Source organism: Anomaloglossus baeobatrachus, chromosome 7 (assembly GCF_048569485.1).
Source record: "Anomaloglossus baeobatrachus isolate aAnoBae1 chromosome 7, aAnoBae1.hap1, whole genome shotgun sequence".
Taxonomy (NCBI): Eukaryota; Metazoa; Chordata; class Amphibia; order Anura; family Aromobatidae; genus Anomaloglossus; species Anomaloglossus baeobatrachus.
Window position 1 is genome coordinate 49269681 of NC_134359.1, and position 25073 is coordinate 49294753.

General features: G+C 42.5%; 1 protein-coding gene across 1 annotated transcript in view; it reads right to left on the bottom strand.

The window, feature by feature from the left end:
• The window catches only part of SLC38A11 (solute carrier family 38 member 11), a 64354-nt gene extending 39855 nt beyond the window's left edge, over window positions 1-24499 (bottom strand). The window contains exons 1-7 of the mRNA XM_075318845.1: window positions 24303-24499; window positions 24068-24188; window positions 16918-16992; window positions 10468-10602; window positions 8043-8108; window positions 5839-5945; window positions 3916-3995 (exon numbers count right to left, since the gene is read on the bottom strand). Of these exons, the coding sequence (XP_075174960.1) occupies window positions 3916-3995; window positions 5839-5945; window positions 8043-8108; window positions 10468-10602; window positions 16918-16992; window positions 24068-24188; window positions 24303-24392 (674 nt within the window). The 5' untranslated portion in view covers window positions 24393-24499. The remainder of the gene's footprint in view (window positions 1-3915; window positions 3996-5838; window positions 5946-8042; window positions 8109-10467; window positions 10603-16917; window positions 16993-24067; window positions 24189-24302) is intronic.
• Between the last annotated feature and the right edge of the window lie 574 nt (window positions 24500-25073).

A 25073-nucleotide genomic window follows, 5' to 3' on the forward strand; every position in this document is an offset into this window, starting at 1 on the left:
ACCTTTTAGTCCATGTGGAGACTGAAGTACAAAGAGCCATCTATGAATGATGGGAGCGAGCACTCCAGTGAGATCGAGTAAAATCTTTGAGTGGCTCTCAGTTGAAGGTGTTCAGTGGCCGACACCCTACCCCCCCTAAACCAATGCCTGCCAATTCATCGATTTCATTGATTGGCTGCAGGTAGGCAAGGATTCGGCCATGGGTGGGCAGGGTTTCTAATGTTTTAATTTTGCCTTAAATGTGTGTACACTTTGAGTGAACACATTTAACATGGATCCATTTAGAATCCAAAAAAAGACCATCTCCCTTTGGTGAGCAGAACCAAATGATCCAGATCACCAAACAGAGCCGGACTGCCCAATACTAGACGGAAGGACTATCAGGTCATGTGACTGGGGCTTGGGCAGCAGAAGCATCTCGGAAGCTGAGGAGCAGATACGCAGGTAAGTGAGATGCTTGCATGAGGTCCATTATGTGGACTGTGAGGGGTATCATACTGTATGTGGGTGGTATTATGGAAGAATCATTGTATAATGGGGCTATGGGAGAAAAGAATAATGTGTGTGCGGGGACTATAGAGGTATCATAGTGGGAGAGGCAGTGAGAGCATTATTAATGTGTGGGAGGATTTACTGTAGGTCATCATACTGTTCTGAAGGCATAATACTGTGTTGGGGACTCTGGGGAGCGTCATACTGTGTGGGGAGCTGTGGGGCCATCATACTGTGTTGAGGCTCTCGGGGACATCGTACTGTGTGGGGAGCTGTGGGGTCATCATACTGTGTTGGGGACTCTGGGGAGCGTCATACTGTGTGGGGAGCTGTGGGGCCATCATACTGTGTTGAGACTCTGGGGGACATCGTACTGTGTGGGGAGCTGTGGGGTCATCATACTGTGTTGGGGACTCTGGGGAGCGTCATACTGTGTGGGGAGATGTGGGGCCATCATACTGTGTTGGGGCTCTGGGGGACATCGTACGGTGTGGGGGACTCTGGGGGGCATCATACTGTGTGGGGAGATGTGGGGCCATCATACTGTGTTGGGGCTCTGGGGGACATCATACGGTGTGGGGGACTCTGGGGGGCATCATACTTTGTGGGGAGATGTGGGGCCATCATACTGTGTTGGGGCTCTGGGGGACATCGTACTGTGTGGGGAGCTGTGGGGCCATCATACTGTGTTGGGGACTTTTGGGGTGCATCATACTATGTGGGGAGCTGTGGGCCATCATACTGTGTTGGGGGCTCTGGGTGACATCATACTGCATGAGTGAGTTTCCAGGGCAATATATTATATGTGAGCATCACACTGTGTTGCGGTCATCACATTATATTGGCAAGCTGTAGGGGAAATATACTATGTGGGGAGCTATGGGGGCCATTGTATTTTGTGGGGCTGCCGTGAGCTATTATACTGTGTAGGAGACTGTTGGGGCACCATAATGTGATTTGCCCATTGTGGCAGCCATGACAAGTGTATTGTACTGTGTGGAAGCACTAATGGCTTCACTAGGAGAATATTTCTATGTGGACATATGTAAAGGACGGAACGAGGGTAAGAAAAAGGCTTCGACAACTGCAACATGTGCTCCTCTTTCCAAACTTTCAAAGACCGGAGTTATTCAACCCCACAACACATGTCCTAGGATTGCCCTTGAATCTGATTAAAAGTTTGGTTCTTTTCTTAAGAAATAATGATTGTTTACATCTGACAGAATAATGCTCGATATGTTATGTTTCCATGACAACAAGGACACCATTACCGATACTTTAAAGCTCTATGAATGTTTTCAACTCAGAACATTTTGCAAAAATGAGCATCTTTATTGTGCTGAAAAGCTCAAAACCAGAGATCGTTTAAGGATAGAAACTCAAGAGAGAAAGAAGTCATTTGTAAATTTACCAACATTGATTTTGGTGGAAAAGAGACGTCCCCATTCAGTAATGGCCCCCTAACCTTTCACACCACTTTAAGACTGAGTATACATGAACTATAACCGCCCCAACCTGTGACCAGGGAGAACCTTAAAGGGAATTTGTCACCCTTTTGCGTTTTGTTTTAGTTATTAATATGGGTATACTATTAAAGGGGCTTATTCGCCCGGGGCCCACAAAAACCTGATGCCAGCCCTGGGTATAGCATAGAGCTGATATTAGTCATACCTGTGTGCCTCCTGGATGAGGGGACATTTGGCAAAAATCCTCTTTCATATCTTGTCTTCCAGGCTATGGGGCGTGTGCTACCCGGAAGTTTAGTTAGTAATATGGGCATACAGTAATATGTATTGGTAATATGGGCATACAGTAATATGTATTGGTAATATGGGCATACAGTAATATGTATTGGTAATATGGGCATACAGGTGGCAAAGGTAAAATTATCCATATCTGTATGCCTCCTGGAGGAGGGGACGTTTGGCAAAAATCCTCTTTTATATCTTGTCTTCCAGGCTATGGGGCGTGTACTGACCGGAAGTTTAGTTAGTAATATGGGCATACAGTAATATGTATTGGTAATATGGGCATACAGGTGGCAAAGGTAAAATTATCCATATCTGTATGCCTCCTGGATGAGGGGACGTTTGGCAAAAATCCTCTTTTATATCTTGTCTTCCAGGCTATGGGGCGTGTACTGACCGGAGGTTTAGTTAGTAATATGAGCATACAGTAATATGTATTGGTAATATGGGCATACAGGTGGCAAAGGTAAAATTATCCATATCTGTATGCCTCCTGGATGAGGGGACGTTTGGCAAAAATCCTCTTTTATATCTTGCCTTCCAGGCTATGGGGCATGTGCTACCCGGAAGTTTAGTTAGTAATATGGGCATACAGTAATATGTATTGGTAATATGGGCATACAGGTGGCAAAGGTAAAATTATCCATATCTGTATGCCTCCTGGGTGAGGGTCTGTTTTGGAAAAACCTTCTTTTATATCTTCTATCTTCCAGGCTATGGGGCATGCACTGCCCAGAAGATAAGCCTGCCTCCAGGATTTCTCCTCCCCTTCTCTTTAGTATGTGCCTGTAATGTCAGGTGTGCCAGAAATCTTGTGCCTGCGCATTTTGCCTGCCCTTCTCTCCCCTGCACTATGAAGCAGCAGTGGCTCCCCAGCACCTGTGCAGGGCTGAACAGAGCAGGGAGAGACGGCAGGCAGAATGCGCAAGTGCGGGATTTCCTGCTGCGCAACCCAATGTCAAAGGAACTCTAAAGAGAAGGGGAGGTAGAATCCTGTATAATGAAGACCAGAAGCAGGCTTATCTTCTGGGCAGTGAACGCCCCATAGCCTGGAAGACAGAAGATATAAAAGACGATTTTTCAAAAACGGCCAATCATCCAGGACAAGTATTGCTAATTTCACCTTTCTGCCACCTGTATGCCCATATTACTAACTAAAAAAGAAATGCAAAAGGGTGACAGAGTCTCTTTAATTTCCTAGTATTGTATCGGAAAAAATTGGGGCAGTCACGGCAGATTCAGGACTCTTGGCAGCTACATACCTGACATTTAGACAAATAAATCTCTACATTTCTGGCTATAAATCCATAGAACATATGAACCCTGTGTTGTCATATAAAAGATTATAATTAGGGATGATCGAATACCTCAAATATTCGGCAACGCCCATATTCACCGAATAGGTTGCCGCTATTCAACTATTTGCGAATATTCGATGTGCAATATAAGTCTTTGGGAAACCCGAATAGTTGCCGAATAGCAACTATTCGGGCTTCCCATAGACTTACATTGCGCATCGAACATTCGCATAGCGGCGACCTATTCATCTGATATTCGTGAAGCCGAATATTGCCAAATATTTGTGATATTCGATCATCCCTAATTATAATGTCTTGTTTATTCAGGATTACATGCCAATATTCCAAATATTAATTTACATTAAGTTAAGACTTACATTGTCACAGCCAGTGATGACAATCGAGTGATAACTATCAGTAGGACGATTACTGTAAAGAGCAGGGACATGAGCGATACCTACAAGGGAGCAAGACAACAAATCTAGTAAATTCATACTCAGATTTTATGGATTGATACCAATATATTGTATTTTGGTTTTATTTTATGGAAAAAAATCCTCAATATATTATTACGAAAGGAAATCTGAACCAGGTTTTTGCAAACTAACATGATAACAGCATAACATAGAGACCAAGACCCCGATTCCTGTAATGTATCACTTACTGGTCTGCTTTGTGTAGTTTTGATAAAATCACTGTTTTATTACCACTAAATGTCTAGTAAACCTGCTGCCAATGTAGTAATCCATAGTCATGAGCTTTGTATAACCCCACCGCCACCATTGATTAGCAGCATTCTGTCTATGCGCAGTGCACACAGAAAGCTGCCAATTAGTGGTGTGGGCGGGGTTATACACAGCTCAGCATTCAAAGAACTGGTTGTTCTGCAGTGGATAAAACAGGGATTGTATCAAAACTGCAGCAAGCAACCTAGTAAGTGATACATCTCTGGATCACTGGAGTAAAGGTAAAAGGGTGTAAAGAGGTGACAGGGGAAGGAGACCCTCTATCTAACCACATAGGTGCCACAGTTGTTATTAACCACCTATAATCTATGGGGTTAAAGTGCATGGTCCTGAGATAGATTCTAATTGGAGTCAGAATGGACAGCTGAGCGCTCAGCCATGGTTTATCTTATGTGAATGGCCTGCTTTAGTTTGTTCTAATATTTAGTCTAATCTGGGTAAGAGATATAACTAATTGTGGTAGCAGGGAGAACTACAGAGAAATGGGCGGCACAGTGGCCAAGAGGTTAGCAACGCAGTCTTACAACGTTGGGGTCCTGGGTTCAAATCCCACCAAGGACAACATCTGCAAGGAGTTTGTATGTTCTCCCAGTGTTTGTCTTGGTTTCCTCTGGGTACTCCAGAGACATACTGATAGAGCATTTAGATTGTGAGCCCCAATGGGGAAAGTGTTGCTGATGTGTATAAAGCTCTATGGCATTAATAGTGCTATATAAATGAATATTATTATAGAGTGGAGCCTTGGTTTACGAGCATAATCCGTTGTGGGAGTGTGCTTGTAAACCAAGTTACTCGTCTAGCAAAGCAAAATTTCCAATAGGAAATAATGGAAGCTCAGACAATTGGTTCCACAACTTGTTCAATGTCCCATCCTGGTCCCCTATTGTGCCATTCCTCACACACACATATTATGCTCACCTTACCTTCCATTCAATCGCCGGCCTCATGGTTCTTGTAGTTTGCTGGTACTGGATGGGTATCGGGTAACCATCGCGACGATGGAGGAACTTCCGCTGCCAGAGCGCTGACGTCAAAGACAGGAGCCGCTTGCCTCTGATTGGTTTGCGCGCTGCCTTTGAGTAGCGGCTGACAGCGGAAGTTCCTCCATCGTCGCGATGGTTACCTGATACACATCCTGTACCGGTGAACTACAAGAACCATGAGGCAGGCGATGGAACGGAAGGTAAGGTGAGCATAATATGTGTGTTTGTGTGGACTGCAAAAGCGGGTCAGAGTGTGGTGAAAGTACGGAACCGGAAGTGTGTGCGGTATTTGCTTGTACAGCAAAGCTTGCTCATAAACTGAGTTACAAATTTACAGCAAGCTTTGCTCGTATAGCGAAATGCCACTGTATTAATATAGATATATCTCAAGTGGCTCAAATAAGAACTGTTCATAAAGAATTTCAGCAAGAATCATAGGCCTATAAAAGAAAGTTAGATATACTAAGAACACCATATTGTATATATACTGGAGGTGCATACCATGAGTTTTCGCATTTTCACTGCTTGTGCTCCTATTATTTAATTACTATAAAAGAAAGTGCATCAATACCTTTCCCAGACGTTGCATGTTTCGGTATAATGCAATAGGAAGAGTAATGACGACCGTAGTGGTCAGGATAGCGAAGCGGCGGTCAGCGAGTATGCTTCCTGCAGTAACTGCATGCAAAAGAGTTCAGAACAGGTTTCATAATTTGAAACATGTAGGTTAATTAATTGTATATTAAAAAAAAAGAAGCAGAAGAAGCAAACAAAACTGCTCATATGTGGCAGAATACATAGCAAATTATACAACAATAATCCAGAAGAACAGTCATTATTTTTCAGTTTTCTGCTCTGCGCCACACCTTTGTTTTGATGCTGCCAGATGCTTGAATTTAAGGATTACAGTTTCCAATAATTCCTTTCCCCTCTCACAGACACTGGCTCAATCTGTCTGCCTTTCTGTTACAAGATATAGGGTTACTGTTCTGCTCTTGAGAGACTGCTCTGTTTTCTGTTGCATGCTGATTCATTTGCTGCCCGGCATGTGAAACCCAGACCCTCCGGAAACAGTGGAATTTTCACTTTATGTATGCCTTAAAGAGGACCAACCACCAGGATTTTCCTATATAACCTAAAGTCAGTGCTATACTGGGGCTATCATGCTGATTCTATACATACCTTTAGTTGTGAGATCGGATGTATACTTTCTGAAATACAGGCAAGTAAAGTTTGTGAAATGCATGGTTATTTGATTGATAGCAGCTACAAAGTATCTAATAGGTGGGTCGGGTTTTGCTAGTTATTCCCGCCCTTGTCTGCCTGCCTGTCCTTCCTCCCCCCTGTCCTTCCTCCCTCCTGCCCTTCCTCCCTCCTTCCTCCCCCTGTAATAACAGAGACAGGGGCGGGAATAACTAGCAAAACCCAACACACCTATTAGATATTCTATTGCACCTATCAATCAAATAACAGTGCATTTCACAAACTTTACTTGCCTGTATTACAGAAAGTATACATCCAATCTCACAAATAAAGGTATGTATAGAATCAGCATGATAGCGCCAGTATAGCACTGGTTATAGTTATAGAAGATACAACAATTAAGGCAAAAATAAATATTAAAGAATAAAGAAAAATAAAAAAAGGGTTTTGATGTGGTGGTCCTTTGTCCACACATTGATTGTCCTGCTGGAAAAACCAGTCCTCAGAGTTGGGCAACATTGCCTGAGCAGAAGGAAGCAATTGTTTTTCCAGGATAACCTTGTATGCAGCTTGATTCATACGTCCTTCGCAAAGTTTAATCTGCCCAATTCCCGTCCAATTTCTAGAGTAAGGTAATCTTCTCTGATGAGTCTAATTTTCAGCTTTGTACAATACCTGGTCGTCTAATCGTTAGACAGAGACCTGGAGAGGCGTACAAACCAGTGTCTTGCACCCACTGTGAAATTTGCTGGAGGATCGATGATTATCTAGGGATGCTTCAGCAAGGCTGGAATTGGGCAGATTAAACTTTGTGAAGGACGTATGAATCAAGCCGCATGCAAGGTTATCCTGGAAAAACAGTTGCTTCCTTCTTCTCAGGCAATGTTCCCCAACTCTGAGGACTGTTTTTTCTAGCAGGGCAATACCAAAGTGTGGATGAAGGACCACCACATCAAATCCCTGTCATAGCCAGCCCAATCTCCAGACCTGAACCCCATTGAAAACCTCTGGAATGTACTCAAGAGGAATATGGATAACAAAGAAAAACTGCTTAAATTTTTGTGCCAGGAGTGGGATAAGGTCACCCAAAAGCAGTGTTAAAGACTGGTGGAAAGCAGCCAAGATGCATGAAAGCTGTGATTAAAAATCATGGTTATTCCACAAAATATTTACTCAAAAATATACCTATAGAGAGAAAAATCAGAAAAACTGAAAATGTTGCAGTGTCTCTTAATTTTTGCCAGAGCTGTGTATAGCTCAAATCACTGTCTCATAGGAAGTGTTTGGTCAAGTTTATATATCTTCTGATGGTTTTGTTACAATTTTTTTTTATAAATTATAACCGAATGTAATGTTCTATAAACAAATAGAAAGGTATAAAAAAGTTAAAACGTTTTGTGAAAAATTTCCAAATTTTTGACTATTCTGCAAATGAACAAATTTTCCACAGTTTCTTCACATGACCGAATGTGGTAGACATCTACCCATAAAAACTGTATTAATAGACAGTGAGGATACAGGAGCCCTGATGTTATTATGGGGTTTCACAACAAACAGGAGAAGAAAACTCACCACCTGGGATTCTTTGAAATATTTTTGGCAAAATGTCTCCCGTGATGATATTGTAGCTGATCATTGCTGAAAAATATTGAAGCCCACCATTAACAGAGAAGACGTCATCGATACTTTTAGCGAATCCTGAGGTTTCAGAAGTCCATTTGCTCGGATTTGGTTAAAGGGGTAGGTCAACACTATATCATATACCATTAAAGGGGTCTTGATACATGCCGTTGTCAGTCGAGAGGTGGTTGAAATTGGCAGTCATTTACATGGGAATTATATAAATGTACAAGATTTAGGTAGTTTCTAACAAAACATTGATAGGCTGCAATTTACATCCGAGTCCCTGGGTGGCCAAACATTGAAACGTATTGCGCAGACATCACAAAAAGGATTGTCGAAAAATCATATATTTTTTTTCCAATGCTGGCCATCTCTCGCTCAACTAATCTAAGGGGAAAACTTTTTTCCTTGCGGAGACTGACAAACCAATCTGGCTGTCAGTGGTGAGGAGACTTATAGCTGCAATGCTCCTCTGGGTAATATTCAAATTGTCTCTTCAAGGAGGTAGGAGACAAACTCTAGCACTACCTATTGGAATTAGCAATCCTAAAAGTCAAAAGTGACTCTCCAACGAGCCTTTTAATAAGACATAGGATTTATGCCAGATCAGAACCTCAATTTGCAGACACAGTGTTTTGGGATCATTGTCCCTCGTCAGTGCAAAGTATGAGATCTGATCTGGTTGAATGAGAAGCTCTACTGGGGTCTTAGGGGAAAAATGTTCTCTTTGCGGAGACTGACAAACCAATCTGGCTGTCTAGTGCCAATAGGTGGCACAAGATTTTGTCTTCCTCCTCCCTGAAGAGACAATTTGAATATTAACTCATCTAGGGATATGCCATGTCTAGAGGTAAGGTATTTTGTGTAGTTAGTAAGCAGTTTGGCACAATATTACTTTACTTCCTTGAAAATGCAGTTTTTTGTTTTTTTTTGTTTATCCACCATACGGTTCCAGATAAATGGGCCTTTTTATGTAGCGATAATTATTATGGTTTTTACAAAAGGGGGTGTTACTCATAAATTATGTGTGGAGAGCAGTCTAAACACGCCCCAGATGATCCACGAAGTAACATCCCCTTGGTAAAGACCAAGAAGATTAGCACAAAGTAAAAAGGCCATATGATGAACTTAAATAAACCCATAAATATGGCATTCTATGCGGGAATAAAGAATAGCAATAATTGCCTACTTTTGACCTGGTATTAAGTCTTTAAAGGGAACCTGTCACCAGATTTGTCCCCTATAAGCTGTGGCCACCACCAGTGAGCCCTTATATATAGAATTCTACAATACTGTATATAAGAGCCGAGGATGATCGGTATAACTTAAAAAAGAGCTTTTATTATACTCTCGTGAGGGTGGTCAGGTCCGATGGGCGTCACTGCTCTCGGTCTGGTGCCTCCTCTCTTCCTTCCATCATTGTCCTCCTTCCCAGCTCCGTGTGGATGATGCATCCTATTTCATGCACATAGAGGCTTTCATTGCACTCCTGAGCATGTGCACTTTGATTTGCCTGGCTGAGGGCAGCGCAAAGTACTGTAATGCGCAGGTTGCGGTGAAAGGTCACAGACTGCCAGCACATGCGCACTACAGTACTTTGCTCTGCCCTCAGCAGGAAAGATCAAAAAGCGCATGCACAAGAGCACAATGGAGGCCTCTGTGTGGATGACATAGGACGCGTCATCCACACGGACCTTCTTCCCAGCTTTGTGTGGATGATGGGTCCTATATCATCCACATAGAGTCTTCCATTGTGGTCCTGCGCCTACACACTTTGATCTGCTCGGCTGAGGGCATCAAAAAGTACTGTAATGCACAGGCGCAGGGAAAAGTCACAGACCGCCCGCGCATGCGCACTACAATACTTTGATCTCCCCTCTACATGGTAGATCAAAGTGCGCATGCGCAGGAACACAATGGAGGACACTGTGTGGATGACGTAGGATGCATCATCCACATGGAGCTGGGTAGGAGGACGGTGACTGCACAGGATAGAGGAGGCGCCGGACCGAGATCAGCAACGCCCACTGAATCTGACTGCCCCGCAGGTGAGTATAATAAAGATCTTTTTTAGTTATACAGCGCGGCCTGGGCTCTTATATGCAGTATGCTGGAATGCTTTATATAAGGGCTCACTAGTGGTGGCCGCAGCTCATAAGGGAAAAACCTGGTGACAGGTTCCCTTTAAAGATGAAAAAGCTTTGATACGTCATGAATATATTATTTTTAGGAACCCCAAAGGAAATTAATGTAAGGGTATATTTGTTGTAAAATATCTTTTATTGCTATGATTATTGATTGATGTTACTTTTATGTCTTCGAACGTTCTTTTCGCTAGTTCAAATGAATGCAGTATAAAATAATCATACCGTACCAGCAAAGGGATATAAAAACTGCAGCGCTGATACCAGCAGATATCCAGGCAATCCAAATGTCCTGCTGACAAGAGCTTGATATGTGCCAGTGCCCGACATCTCACCTGCCCTAATCAGCAGAATCATAGAATAATCTGCAAAACAGACGGAGAAGCGGAATCTGTTACATGGACATTCTGCGCGGTTCAGCTGCAGGAAATACAAACATTGCAGCGCAGCAATATTTACTACATCTTTGGGTCCACAGAAATCATTTAGCTTATTTTTTTTTCATTAAATGTTGTTTCTTAAAGCAATATCCCCATGATCAGAAGAAGTCACTTACAAATAGTCGGGGGTCTGACTGCACTGACACTAAACCTCAGAATGAAGAAGCCACAGCAGTAGTTACGCGGCGCTGATCCTTCACAGTATTTCCCGCAGAGACACCTCCTGCTGCGGTGGGAACTGCCGCACAACCTCATTCATTTCAATTCCCTTTGTTCTTCGGATCAGTGGGGGTTCACAAAAAAAAAAGGGTCATAGTCATGGCCGTAACATTACAAGAACTGAGACTTTTGGAATTAAATTTCTGTAAAAAAAAAGTTATCTCTTCACATGTGACATCAACCTATAGACATGAGACATGCTGCGCTCAGCATGTACCTTGTCCCTATCATCCATCTATAAATGGCTATATATCTTGAACAGTGAATTCCTAAAAATTCAACATGAATCGATTAGTTCATTGCTTTAGTGAATAAAAATGTTAAGACTTTGATATACAAGTTAGAACAAGTTGCAATTCGTTTGTACAAATTTCTTAAAGTCGCTGCTGCAATTTTACACATTGCAGAAGATTACATCAGCCAGAAAACTATCGTATGACTTCGGATGGGTTTCTACATCATAGACAATCAAGGGAAAGCATCATAGCCAATATAAAAGCCTAGGCAGGGAATGCAGCAGTCATTTCAGGGTGAATAGGGATAGTGAGAGGACATCAGAGTTCAAAGCTTAGCCATAGAGTTAGGGAGAGAAAGCCATAATGCACTGAAACAAATGTACAGATAGTGTGTGACAGCACGGCTGTGAAAAATATCTGTGTGTAAGGAAAAGAGAATAGTGTAATACTCACTTTTGGAGACTTTGGAGGACTGTGGATTGTTGGCAAATTATATATAATATACACTATAGACAGTATACCGTATATATATATATATATATATATATATATATATATATATGTGTGTGACTTTTACACACACACATATATATATATATATATATATATATATATATACACACTAAATACTGCATATATATATACAGTATATATATATATATATATATATATATATATATATAATGTGTGTGTATATATATATATATATATATATATATTTATACAGTGTGTCCACCCATATCCTGTCCACCGCCATTAACTAGAGTAAGGCGGCAGCTATAGTCATAGAAGTGGTGTCTAGGTATAGTAAAGTAGCCATGCACTACGCGATGACATATATAGCGCCACCTGGTGGAAAACAACAGAGTTAGCATTTTTATCTCAAAAACAGAACGTGATATAGAAAAAAATGAATTCCAAAGTTGTAGGGCATCATCAATTCAATACGAATCGACGCCTTGCATACAGAAATGCTATGATTAGAATATGTCAAACTCACAAGCATTGAGTATGGTGGCTGTGTGGAGTGGCCTCCACGCTCACCTGACCCTATTGGACTTCTTTCTGTGAGGTCACATCAAACAGCAGGTGTATGCGACCCCTCCACCAACATTGCAGGACCTACGACGACGTATCACAGATGCTTGTGCAAACATGTCACCTACCATATTGCACAACGTGCAGCAAGATACAGTATGCTGTGCAGAGTCCATATGTGCATTGCAGCTGACGGGGGCCACTTTGAGCATCAAAGTTAAATGAGCGCCATATGCATGACCAGCATTCAATATTTTGGGGGGGGTCATGGGTGTCATATCATAGCATTTCTGTATGCAAGGTATCGATTCGTATTGAATTCATGATGCCCTATAATTTTTTTAATCCCCATTTTTTCTCTATCTCGTTCCATTTTCGAGATAAAAAATGCTAACTCCGTTATTTTCCACCAGGTGGCGCTATAGCTGGTTTCATTGCGTAGCGCATGGCTACTTTACTATACCTAGACACCACGTCTATGCCTATAGCTGCCGCCGTTCTCAAGTTAATGGCGGTGGACAGGATATGGGTGGACACACTGTATATAATTGTGTTTTTTTTTGTAAAGCCATTTAGTTCAAACGTCAACAAAAAAAGTATTCCCAGCAGGAGAATACTTAGGAAAATTGTAGTGATCTATTTGCAAACTATACAGTAGTTTCACAATAAAATATACAGGCATATACTATGTGTGCAGAATATACAGTATGTGTGTAGTGATAATGGTGCAATTCTGTCAATATAAAGCACTTGTTACCTCTATGGTTAGGAGTGGACAGTTTCCTTGTACCTTATGATACCTGCTTTTAATCAGACAGGGTCAAAAACTGTTCAAAGTTATATAGGAAATGTCTACAAAACTCATATAGGAAAAGCTATCAATCACTGTGTGTGGGGTTAAAATACTGAGTCCGATGTGGTAGTCACACATGGGAAAACAAACAGTGATGGGTCGTTCATGGCTGATCTGGTACAAAGAGACCACTCCCTTCTGATACCTTTTACCTTGTTTTCTTCTAGGCACATTAGTATTTTTTACATTTGGTATATTTTGCCGTCTTTTCTTCTAGGCACATTAGTATTTTTAAGATTTGGTATACTTTGCCTTGTTTTCTTCTAGGCACATTAGTATTTTTTACATTTGGTATATTTTGCCGTCTTTTCTTCTAGGCACATTAGTATTTTTAAGATTTGGTATACTTTGCCTTGTTTTCTTCTAGGCACATTAGTATTTTTTACATTTGCTATATTTGATAATGTTTTCTTCTAGGTACATTAGTATTTTTTACATTTGGTATATTTTGCCATATTTTCTTCTAGGCATATTAGTATTTTTTTACATTTGGTATATTTTGTAATGTTTTCTTTTAGGCACATTAGTATTTTTTACATTTGTTATATTTTGCCATGCTTCCTTCTAGGTGGCACATTATTTTACATTTGCTATATTTTGCCGTATTTTCTTCTAGGCACATTAGTATTTTTTTACATTTGCTATATTTTGCCGAATTTTCTTCTGGGCACATTAGTATTTTTTTACATTTGCTATATTTTGCCGTATTTTCTTCTAGGCATATTAGTATTTTTTTACATTTGGTATATTTTGCCGTATTTTCTTCTGGGCACATTAGTATTTTTTTACATTTGCTATATTTTGCCGTATTTTCTTCTAGGCACATTAGTATTTTTTTACATTTGCTATATTTTGCCGTATTTTCTTCTAGGCACATTAGTATTTTTTTACATTTGCTATATTTTGCCGTATTTTCTTCTAGGCATATTAGTATTTTTTTACATTTGGTATATTTTGTAATGTTTTCTTCTAGACACATTAGTATTTATTTTTTACATCTGCTATATTTTGTAATGTTTTCTTTTAGGCACATTACTATTTTTTTACATTTTGTATATTTTGCTGTATTTTCTTCTAGGCACATTGCTAATTTTAACATTTGACTCTTACTGACATGTTTTCTTCCTGGCACATCGATATTCTTTACTTAACCGTATGTTGCGTTTTGCCATGTTTCCTTCTTGGCAGATTACACGTTTTTACATTATTTATTTTCTCTTTATTTTGAGACTGAACAGCCATTAATTAAAATCCTTTCAACAGAGTTACATTTTTTGTTCCAGTCCCCTTGTCTCCCTGGCCTGCACCCTGAGGGTCTAGAAATGGAAAGATGGTGGGGATCTGGTCCTCTAACTCATTTATGGCAGGGTAATTTCTCTGAGAGATGTTTGTACAGTTCACTATAGAGTGGGATCGCCCCAGAGGAAAACTCAGCTCCGAGATAAGCAGCAGGCCATATCTATCTGTACATCCTAATATGTGGGAAATGACAGCACGGCAAGCACGGCAATCAGAAGGAATCCCACCAGAGCATGCGCAATGTATTTTTATGTATTCATTACTTTTTGTTTGTCCAGAGCAGTTGTCCAAGAGCTAAAGACAAAATAAGCTGCTGGAACCCCAAATATCAGCTGTAATTTGCAGGGAAACCTGGCTGCAAAGGTTCAATTTTTCAGCAGCGTCATTACAGTTGTGGCCAAAGAGTTTTGAGACCGACACAAATTTTGGTTTCGCACAGTCAGTATTTTTCGATCTTTTAGTCGGATGTCTCCATGATTACTGAAATACAATTCTAAGAACTTCAGAAGTGTCTAAGAGTTTATTTGCAAATACTGTACATCAAGTTTAAGCAAAGACTTAATATTTCCAGTGTTGACCCTTATTTTTCAAGACTTGTGCTCTTCTCCCAGCTGGATTTCAGCTTCTGGGCCAAATCATGACTGATGAGCCATTCTTTCATAGTCAGTGGTTGAGTTTATCACTATTTCTATGTTCATGTTTCTCCAACCAAGTGACCAACCAACCAACCAACCAAATGACCACTGGTTGGGATCTGGAGAGTTTCCTGGCCCTAGACCCAAAATGTCAATGTTTTGTTCACCAAGTCACTTAGCTATCACTTTTACCTTGTGACATGGACTCCAGCATCCTGGAAGAAGCATTGTTTATCACCACATTGCTCCTGGATCGTTGGTAGAAGTTGCCCTTGGAGGATGTGTAGATCCCATTCTTCATTCTGTTAATGTTTCTCCACCCACTTTCTGAGGATTGATGAGAGGTTGAACTCTGATGAGTTTCCAGGCCATGGACCCAAAATGTCAATGTTTTGTTCACCCGTCACTTAGTTATCACTTTTGCCTTGTGACATGGTCTACATCATGCTAGAAGAAGCATTGTTCATCACCAAATTGCTCCTGGATTGTTGGGAGAAGATCACTCCTGAAGGATGTGTAGATCCTATTCTTTATTTATGGCCATGTTCTTTGGCAAAATTGTGAGTGACCTTCATTAGAGAAAATAACTTTGCAGGGAAAACAAGGATTTGACTACAGAGGAGTGAGGTAAAGTTATTTTCTCTGATGAAGCCTCCTTGAGTATAATGTAGACCATGTCACAAGACAAAAGTGATAACTAAGTAAACTGGTTCGTTGAACAACACATTGACATGTTGGATCCTTAGCCAAGAAACTCCCTTGAACTCAATACCATATTTAACCTGTGGTCATTCCTTAAAGGCGTGGTTTACTACTCAGCATTAGTGGCCACATCAATGTAAATCTCATAGGGAAGGCTTTTCTGAAATACATTGTCTAGTAAATTCTGACTCTAAGCGGTTCTATTGCAGTCTGCTCATCCCCATCAAGTGACCAGGGGGCTCCGTGACCTCTGAGATCCAGTGATGTCAAGTCAACTTCCAGTTGACCCCACATCACCTAGTGGGGAACCAGTCTCCATGAGTGACTGGGCTGTAGGTGGAGTTTCACCGCTCATCACAGTCCAGAATCTCACATGCTCTCTCCTTCACTGCAGAGCGCCGCAAGCAGGAGCAATGCTGGGCTGTACCAACTAGTGAAACTCCACCCACAACCTAGTCATTCAAGGAGACTGGGGCCCATCTCGGTGATGTCGGTTAAACTGGAAGTTGACATGACATCACCGGATCTCAGAGGTCACGGAGCCTGGGGGTTACTTGATGGGAATGTGTGGACCGCAATAGCACTGGTCAGAGTCAGAATTTACTACACAAGGTATTTGAGGAAGGCCTTCCCTATGAAATTTACATCGATGTGGCCACTAATGCTGAGTAGTGAACCACCCCTTTAAAAAGCGGATGGACAAATAAAAACAAAGAAATTGTGATAAACTCCAAGCACTGACTAGGTAGATTTGAATGGGCCATCATCAGTCAGGATTTGGTCTGGCTGCTGATATCCAACTGCCAGGACGAAGGGCAGAAGTCTAGAAAAATCAGGATCAACACTGTCAACATTGAGTCTTTTCTAAACTTGTCAAAAAAAAGTTTAAAAACTTATGAAATGTTTATAATTCTACATTAATAACCATTGGAAACAACTGACGGAAAGATCTAAAAACAATGAAGACGTCAACCAAAATTTGTGCCAGTCTTAAAACTTTTGGCTATGACTGTGGAAAAGATATGAAACAGCAGCCGCAACAATGGATATCTCAACTCATAGGTATTCACCATCTCCTCCAGAACGTGATCCCAAATACACTCACACCTCACCTAGCCCAATAAGAGATAGTCCTAAGTTCTTATTTATTTGAGAAATACAACATTTACAAAAACACTCATGTCAGGAAATACTGAAAAACTAAAAATCCAGCCCTTATACAACTTTTGGATAAGAAGCTAATGACATTTTTACCTACCGGTAACATAGGCCACTCCGAGCAAAAGTAAAATTCCCAATGGCAATCCAGCCAGTTTCATAGAATAAGGCAAACCTAGTAATATAGAATGCATAAAATAGATTAGACATATTAATACGATTTTCAAAATCACATGCCGAGAAAAATGTCCTCGTGATGATTTCTGAATGAGTCTTGAAATTTCAAATCCAAAGCATGACTGTATATTGTAGTTTTTTGTGGAGAAATTGACCCATTTGTACCACTTTTACAAAAAATGGCAAATTTGGTCATGTCTTAGGGGTACTTTGCACGTTGCGACATCGCTACTGCGATATTGTTGGGGTCAAATTGAAAGTGACGCACATCCGGCGCCGGTAACGATGTCGCAACGTGTAAAGCCTAGATGCGCCGATAAACGATCGCAAAATCGGTGATCTGTGTAGCGTCAGACATTTTCATAATGTCGCGCCAATAGGAGATACGATGTTGTTCCTCGTTCCTGCGGCAGCACACATCGCTGTGTATGAAGCCGCAGGAGTGAGGAACATCTCCTTACCTGTCTCCACCGGCTATGCGGAAGGAAGCCACCCCTCCGCCCCTCCACTTCTATTGGCCGCCTGCCGTGTGACGTTACTGTGACGCCGCAGGATCCGCCCCCTTAGGAAGGAGGTGGGTCGCCGGCCAGAGCGACGTCGCAGGGCAGGTAAGTGCGTGTGAAGCTGCCATAGCGATAAAGTTCGCTATGTCAGCTATCACAAGATATCGCATGTGCGACGGGGGTGGCTAGCGATGTCGCAGCGGGCAAAGTACCCCTTAAGGCCCTGTCACACACACAGATACATCTTTGGCAGATCTGTGGTTGCAGTGAAATCATGGACATATTGTTCCATTTGAACACAGCCACAAACCTGGCACTGATTGTCCACAATTTCACTGCAACCACAGATCTGCCGCAGATCTGCCACAGATCTGCCACAGATCTGCCACAGATTTATCTCTGTGTGTGACAGGGCCTTTAATGATAAATTTGGTACAAATTACACCAAAGCAACATATTTTTACACTCCCAAATTTAGAATAAAAGAGTGGGCAATGAAATTATCAAATGTAGCACGTGAATGATAACAGTTCGCGCTAATTGCAACTTTTCAAACGTTTTTACGAAAATTGTAACTTTTTATATCTTGTAATTAGGACAATCCGTAATGTTAAGCCCACTTTACACGTTGCAATTAGTTGTACAATCGCATTTGCGATGTGACACGCCCAGGTTGCATACGGGATCTATCAGATTTCACGTTGGTCGTTCATTTGCTGTCACACGAGCGTTAGTAGTCTATGTTAAATTGGTCAATTTTGTGTGCGATCCTTTAGATCATGTGTTCTGTGACGTATGCATTGAGCACCTTTTTTTTTTTTTATTTATTGACTTGCCAAGCGTGTGTAATGTGGGATGCGTTTTTACTATGTCATCTGCCATTCAGCTCTGCTACATGGCCGCTAACAGCAGACACAGACAGCCATGTAGCAGAGCTGAATGGCAGATGACAGCAGACACAGACAGAGCCGCACTGTCAGAATGAACTCGGGTGAACTTCACCCGACTTCATTGTGATGCTGCGGCTCTGTCTGTGTCGCGTCCTGATTAGCGGTCACCAGTGAAGACTCATCGGTGACCGCTAATCTCCTGAGTAACTGAAGTTAGCAGCCCTCTCTCATATACTCACCGATCCCCGGCGCCGCGTTGCACGGCATTCACACTGCTCCGGCGGCTTTTACTGTTTTGAAAAAGCCGGCCGCCCATTAAACAATTTCGTATTCCCTGCTTTCCCCGCCCACCAGCGCCTATGATTGGTTACAGTGAGACACGCCCCCACTCTGAGTGACAGGTGTCACACTGCACCCAATCACAGCAGCCGGTGGGCGTGTCTATACTGTGTAGTGAAATAAATAATTAAATAATTAAAAAAAACGGCGTGCGGTTCCCCCCATTTTTAAAACCAGCCAGATAAAGCCATACGGCTGAAGGCTGGTATTCTAAGGATGGGGAGCTCCACGTTATGGGGAGCCCCCCACCCTAACAATATCAGCCAACAGCCGCCCAGAATTGCCGCATACATTAGATGCGACAGTTCTGGGACTGTACCCGGCTCTTCCCGATTTACCCTGGTGCGTTGGCAAATCGGGGTAATAAGGAGTTATTGGCAGCCCATAGCTGCCACTAAATCCTAGATTAATCATGTCAGGCGTCTATGAGACACCCTCCATGATTAATCTGTAAGTTACAGTAAATAAACACACACACCAGAAAAAAATCCTTTATTAGAAATAAAAACACACACATATACCCTGGTTCACCACTTTAATCAGCCCCAAAAAGCCCTCCTTGTCCGGCGTAATCCAGGATGATCCAGCGTCGCATCCAGCGCAGCTGCATGGAGGTGACCGGAGCCGCAGCAGACACAGCCGCTCCGGTCACCTCCACACAGCAAATGAACACAGCCGTGCGATCAGCTGCTGTCACTGAGGTTACCCGCGGCCACCGCTGCATCCACCGGTGGCCGCGGGTAACCTCAGTGACAGCAGCTGATCGCACGGCTGTCTTCATTTGCTGCATGGAGGTGACCGGAGCGGCTGTGTCTGCTGCGGCTCCGGTCACCTCCATGCAGCTGCGCTGGATGCGACGCTGGATCATCCTGGATTACGCCGGACAAGGAGGGCTTTTTGGGGCTGATTAAAGTGGTGAACCAGGGTATATGTGTGTGTTTTTATTTCTAATAAAGGATTTTTTCGGGTGTGTGTTTATTTACTGTAACTTACAGATTAATCATGGAGGGTGTCTCATAGACGCCTGACATGATTAATCTAGGACTTATTGGCAGCTATGGGCTGCCAATAACTCCTTATTACCCCGATTTGCCAACGCACCAGGGTAAATCGGGAAGAGCCGGGTACAGTCCCAGAACTGTCGCATCTAATGTATGCGGCAATTCTGGGCGGCTGTTGGCTGATATTGTTAGGGTGGGGGGCTCCCCATAACGTGGAGCTCCCCATCCTGAGAATACCAGCCTTCAGCCGTATGGCTTTATCTGGCTGGTTTTAAAAATGGGGGGAACCGCACGCCGTTTTTTTTAATTATTTAATTATTTATTTCACTACACAGTATAGACACGCCCACCGGCTGCTGTGATTGGGTGCAGTGTGACACCTGTCACTCAGAGTGGGGGCGTGTCTCACTGTAACCAATCATAGGCGCCGGTGGGCGGGGAAAGCAGGGAATACGAGATTGTTTAATGGGCGGCCGGCTTTTTCAAAACAGTAAAAGCCGCCGGAGCAGTGTGAATGCCGTGCAGCGCCAGGGATCGGGGATCGGTGAGTATATGAGAGAGGGGGATAGACTGACATGGACTGAGAGTGAGGGACAGAGATAGTGACGGACTGACAGAGATTAGTGCATGACAGACATTGTGAGGCGCTTCAGAACGCAGCTTTTTAGCTGCGCTCTGAAGCAGACCTTTTTTAAGCTGTGGTGCAGAGCGCACACCTGCGCACATAGCATCAGACAACAAAATCGTATGAGGGATGTCACACGTTACAATTGACTAGGTTCGTGCAACAAAACGCTCAATTCTAGAGAATGATACGATGTGTTTGCGATCAACGGTTTTGCGTTCAATCCTGATCGCACGTAGCTGTCACACGCAGATACCTCACAAACGATGCCGGATGTGCGTCACTTACAACTTGACCCCAACGACGGATTGTGAGATATATTGAAGCGTGTGTAGCGGGCTTTAGAAAAGAGCAGGAGAGTAAGGTGTCAAATATTGCATCTTCATGAAGAATTTTGCGCAAATTGTGACTTTTTATGCTCATTTTTTCATTAATGTATGCATTCCACACCTTCTGTAACCTTTCTACAATAGGACACTTTTCTTTTGTGACAAATTGAGTCAGAAATATGTTGTACATTGTGCCAAAAGGTTAACCACACTCCTTTTCTTGTCTTTTTTTTTTTTAGTTTTGGTGTAGATGCTGAAGAATGGTTCAAGAAATGCAATAAAAAATGATACATTTGGTGGAATCATTGACGACAGTGAAATGCTGCAATTTGAGCAAAACGTTTGTAGCAAAACTCAATGATAAATGACCCCTTTATCCTTCTCGAATGGAAGGGGAAATCTATACTTGCATCTATAATAAATATAGTTATATCTATAATAAATAATGTGCAGAAGACTTTGTTAATGGATATACCCAATGTACACTGTATACCTTATATAAGGAGTGTAGGTATAGGGTTTCTCAAAAAAACAGGATTTTTCAACTGGCACCGCACCTTGGTGAAGGTATCACCTGATCGGTCTCAGAATGATAAATGACAAATAGTATTGGGAAGACTTGGGACTGATTTTGCATGGGAGTTCAGGAGTTTTTCCAGATACAATGACTTTATTCATCCTCTGTGGTACTAAGCTTTTATACATTAGGGTTTTTATTTAAAAAAATGGTTTATATTGAACCAATGAATGAGAATTACTGGATCTCTAGGCATATTATTTATTACATAATGTAATACATACATAATATTTCAATGAGCTGTCCCACACCTTCGGCCTGGGACAGCTCATAGAGTCCCATGGCTTTCAGTATCACCTGTACGCTGACGATACGCAGATCTACGTCTCTGGACCTGACATCACCTCCTTAATAACCAGAATCCCACAATGTCTGTCTGCTATTTCATTTTTTTTCTCTGCTCGATTTATAAAACTTAACGTGGACAAAACAGAATTCATTGTCTTTCCTCCTCCTCATTCAACCCCCCCAACAGACCTATCCATCAAAGTTGATGGCTGCTCACTCTCCTTAGTCCCGCACGCTCATTGCCTGGGGGTAATTCTCAACTCTGCTCTCTCCTTCAAGCCATATATCCAAGCCCTCTTCGCCTCCTGTTGACTACAACTCAACAATATTTCCCCAAGATGCAGTAAAAACACTAGCGCATGCCCTCATTACCGTGTTTCCCCGAAAATAACACCTCCCCCGAAAATAAGACCTCCCGGGAGTTTTCAGGGAAGCTTTAATATAAGACATCCCCTGAAAATAAGACCCAGCCGTGGTCAATAATGAAGTGTCATGCAGCGGTGAAAGAGTTAAAGACACTGCAGTACACTTCATTATAGGCAGCGGACATCCCCAGAAGAGAGAAGACAGAAGAAAGAAGACCCCCGATCATACTCACCAGACGCCGACCGGGAGCAGGTGAGCGCATCAAGGTCCTGCAGTGGAACACACACACACACACACACACACACACACACACACATCAGATCGCATCCACACACACACACACACATTAGATCTCACACATACACACACACACCACATCAGATCGCATCCACACACTCACAACATCCGGCGATATCGCTTGCTTCTCGGCGGCGATACTGTGCATGCAGGACCTGCCAAGGATCACATGGCCGGAATCATGTGGTATGTCCGGATGTTGTGAGTGTGTGCACGCGTATGTGCGATATTGTGTGTGTGTGTGTGTGTGTGTGTGTGTGTGTGTGAATGTATGCGATCGGACCTGTGAGTATCGGCAGGAGGCAGAGGAGCACGGCGTGCAGCACAGCTACTGGGAGTGCCCAGCGGAGGGTACAGGGAGAAGTGAGGTGTGTGTGTGTGCGTGTATGTGATCAGATGTGTGCGTGTATACTGTCAGATGTGTGACTGTGTGTGAATTTATGCGATCGGATCTGTGAGTGTCGGCAGGAGGCAGAGGAGCACGGTGTGCAGCACAGCTGCCCGGACCGCACAGGGAGAAGTAGGGTGTGTGTGTGTGTATGTATATATGTATGTATATATATATATATATATATAATAATAATAATATTTATTAATTTATATAGCGCTATTAATTCCACAGCGCTTTACATACATTGGCAACACTGTCCCTATTGGGGCTCACAATCTAGAGTCCCTATCTGTATGTCTTTGGAGTGTGGGAGGAAACCGGAGTACCCGGAGGAAACCCACGCAAACACGGGGAGAACATACAAACTCCTCGCAGATGGTGTCCTTGGTGGGAATTGAACCCAGGACCCCAGCGCTGCAAGACTGCAGTGCTAACCACTGAGCCACCATGCCACCCGTGTGTGTGTGTATATATATGTGTGTGTGTGTGTGTGTGTGTGATCTGATGTCAACCAGACGCAGGGGAGGCATGCAGCGTACCTGATGGGAGATCACAGGAGGATCTGGGAGCTGTACAGTCGCCCTGGGCTGGTAAGTATGACGATCCTGGGATGGGGGGGGGTCTGCTTTTTGTGGGGGGTAAACTTACCCCCAACCATGTCTCCTCGAGAATAAGACGCCCCCTGAATATAAGACCTAGCGCTTTTTCAGGGCAAAAAAAAATATAAGACAGTGTCTTATTTTCGGGGAAACAGGGTATCTCCCACCTGGAATACTGCCATCTACTGTTCTGTAGCCTCCCTGTGAACACTCTTTCACCCCTACAATCTATTGTGAACTTTGCTGCCCAACTAATCCACCTCTCCCCTCGCTATTCCTGACCTCTCCTCTCTGCCAATCCCTTCACTGGCTTCTCATTGCCCACCAACTCCAGTTCAAAACACTAACCATGACATACAAAGCCATCCAGAATCTGTCTCCTTCCTACATCTGTGACCTAGTCTCCTGGTACATCCCTGCACACAACCTTCGATCCTCACAAGATCTCCTTCTCTACTCCCCTCTCCTCTCCTCTTCCCACAATCACGTACAAGATTTCTCCCGTGCCTCCCCCATACTGTGGAACCTGCTGCCCCAACACATCAGACTCTTACCTACCTTGGAAAGCTTCAAAAGGAACTTAAAGACCTACCTCTTCCAACAAGCCTACAACCAGAAGTAACCCTCAGTCCTTTTCATCACCGCAAGACCATCTCCACCCTCAGCTACGGTATCCGCATCCATCCCCTGTAGACGCTGAGCTCTTTCGGGCAGCTTCTTGTCTCCTCCTGTACCTGTCTGTGCCTTGTATTGTTCATGATTATTGCAGTTTGTCTCTATTGGGTATACCCCTTTTCATACGTAAAGCACCATGGAATTAATGGCGCTATAATAATAAATGATAATAAGTATATATAGATGAGCTTACCTATCATCCCGGTACCCAGGATGGCATTGATTAAGTTGAACCCTGCCCAAAAAACATTACTAGAAAACTTTCTATCCTTCTGATCCTCCTCAATCAGTAACTTTCCATCGTCTACATCAACCTACGGCAGAAAATAATAGAAAAAGTATAATAATATAAGTACTAACTTCATTGTAGTGGTCATCGTCCCTACAGTAGTCGTCATCATCATCATCATCATCATCATCATCCATACCTGTTCCGGCCAGCTGTTTGGTGTCATCGGCTTGTTCTTCATTCTTGATACTTCAGTTTCTCCGCTATTCTTCTCTGTTTTCAGCATCATGTCCTATTTTACTGGAGTTGATCATATTTTGAGATTCAGCATAGAGGAGAGATGGCAGGGGACTGAACCGTCCTATATACTATGCCTTAAAGGCAATGACTAAAAAGGATGATGTCCAATAAGAAGAATGATTGACCGTCACACAATCCAGCAGGAAAATATTACCGAGCTCAGATTATTGATAACGCGTAATTTAATAAAACAGTCATGGGAACTTAAAGACATTAGTGGCTACTTAGGGTCATAAAACATGTCCTGCCGCTGCCTGCAAACATTTAGGTTCTATTAACAGGACAGGAACAACAAAGCGGAGTATGTCAATACATTGGGGATTTTTGATGATGTTTCATTATTTCAAAGACAGGGTATTATTTTTCATTTCATTGCAAACTCAGCTCTGCTACATCTACTGTATATTTGGGTGGTGGCAGTTATTACAGTGAGGAAAATAAGTATTTAATACTCTGCTGATTTTCCAAGTTTTCCCACCTACAAAGAATGGCGAGGTCTGTAATTTTTAGCTTAGGTAAGTTCAGCTGTGACAGAATCCGCCCAAAAAATCCATTAAATCACATTGTATGATTTGTAAATAATTCATGTGAATTTTATTGCGTGAAATAAGTATTTGATACAATAGAAAAACAGAATTTAATATTTCATACAGAAACCTTTGTTTGCATT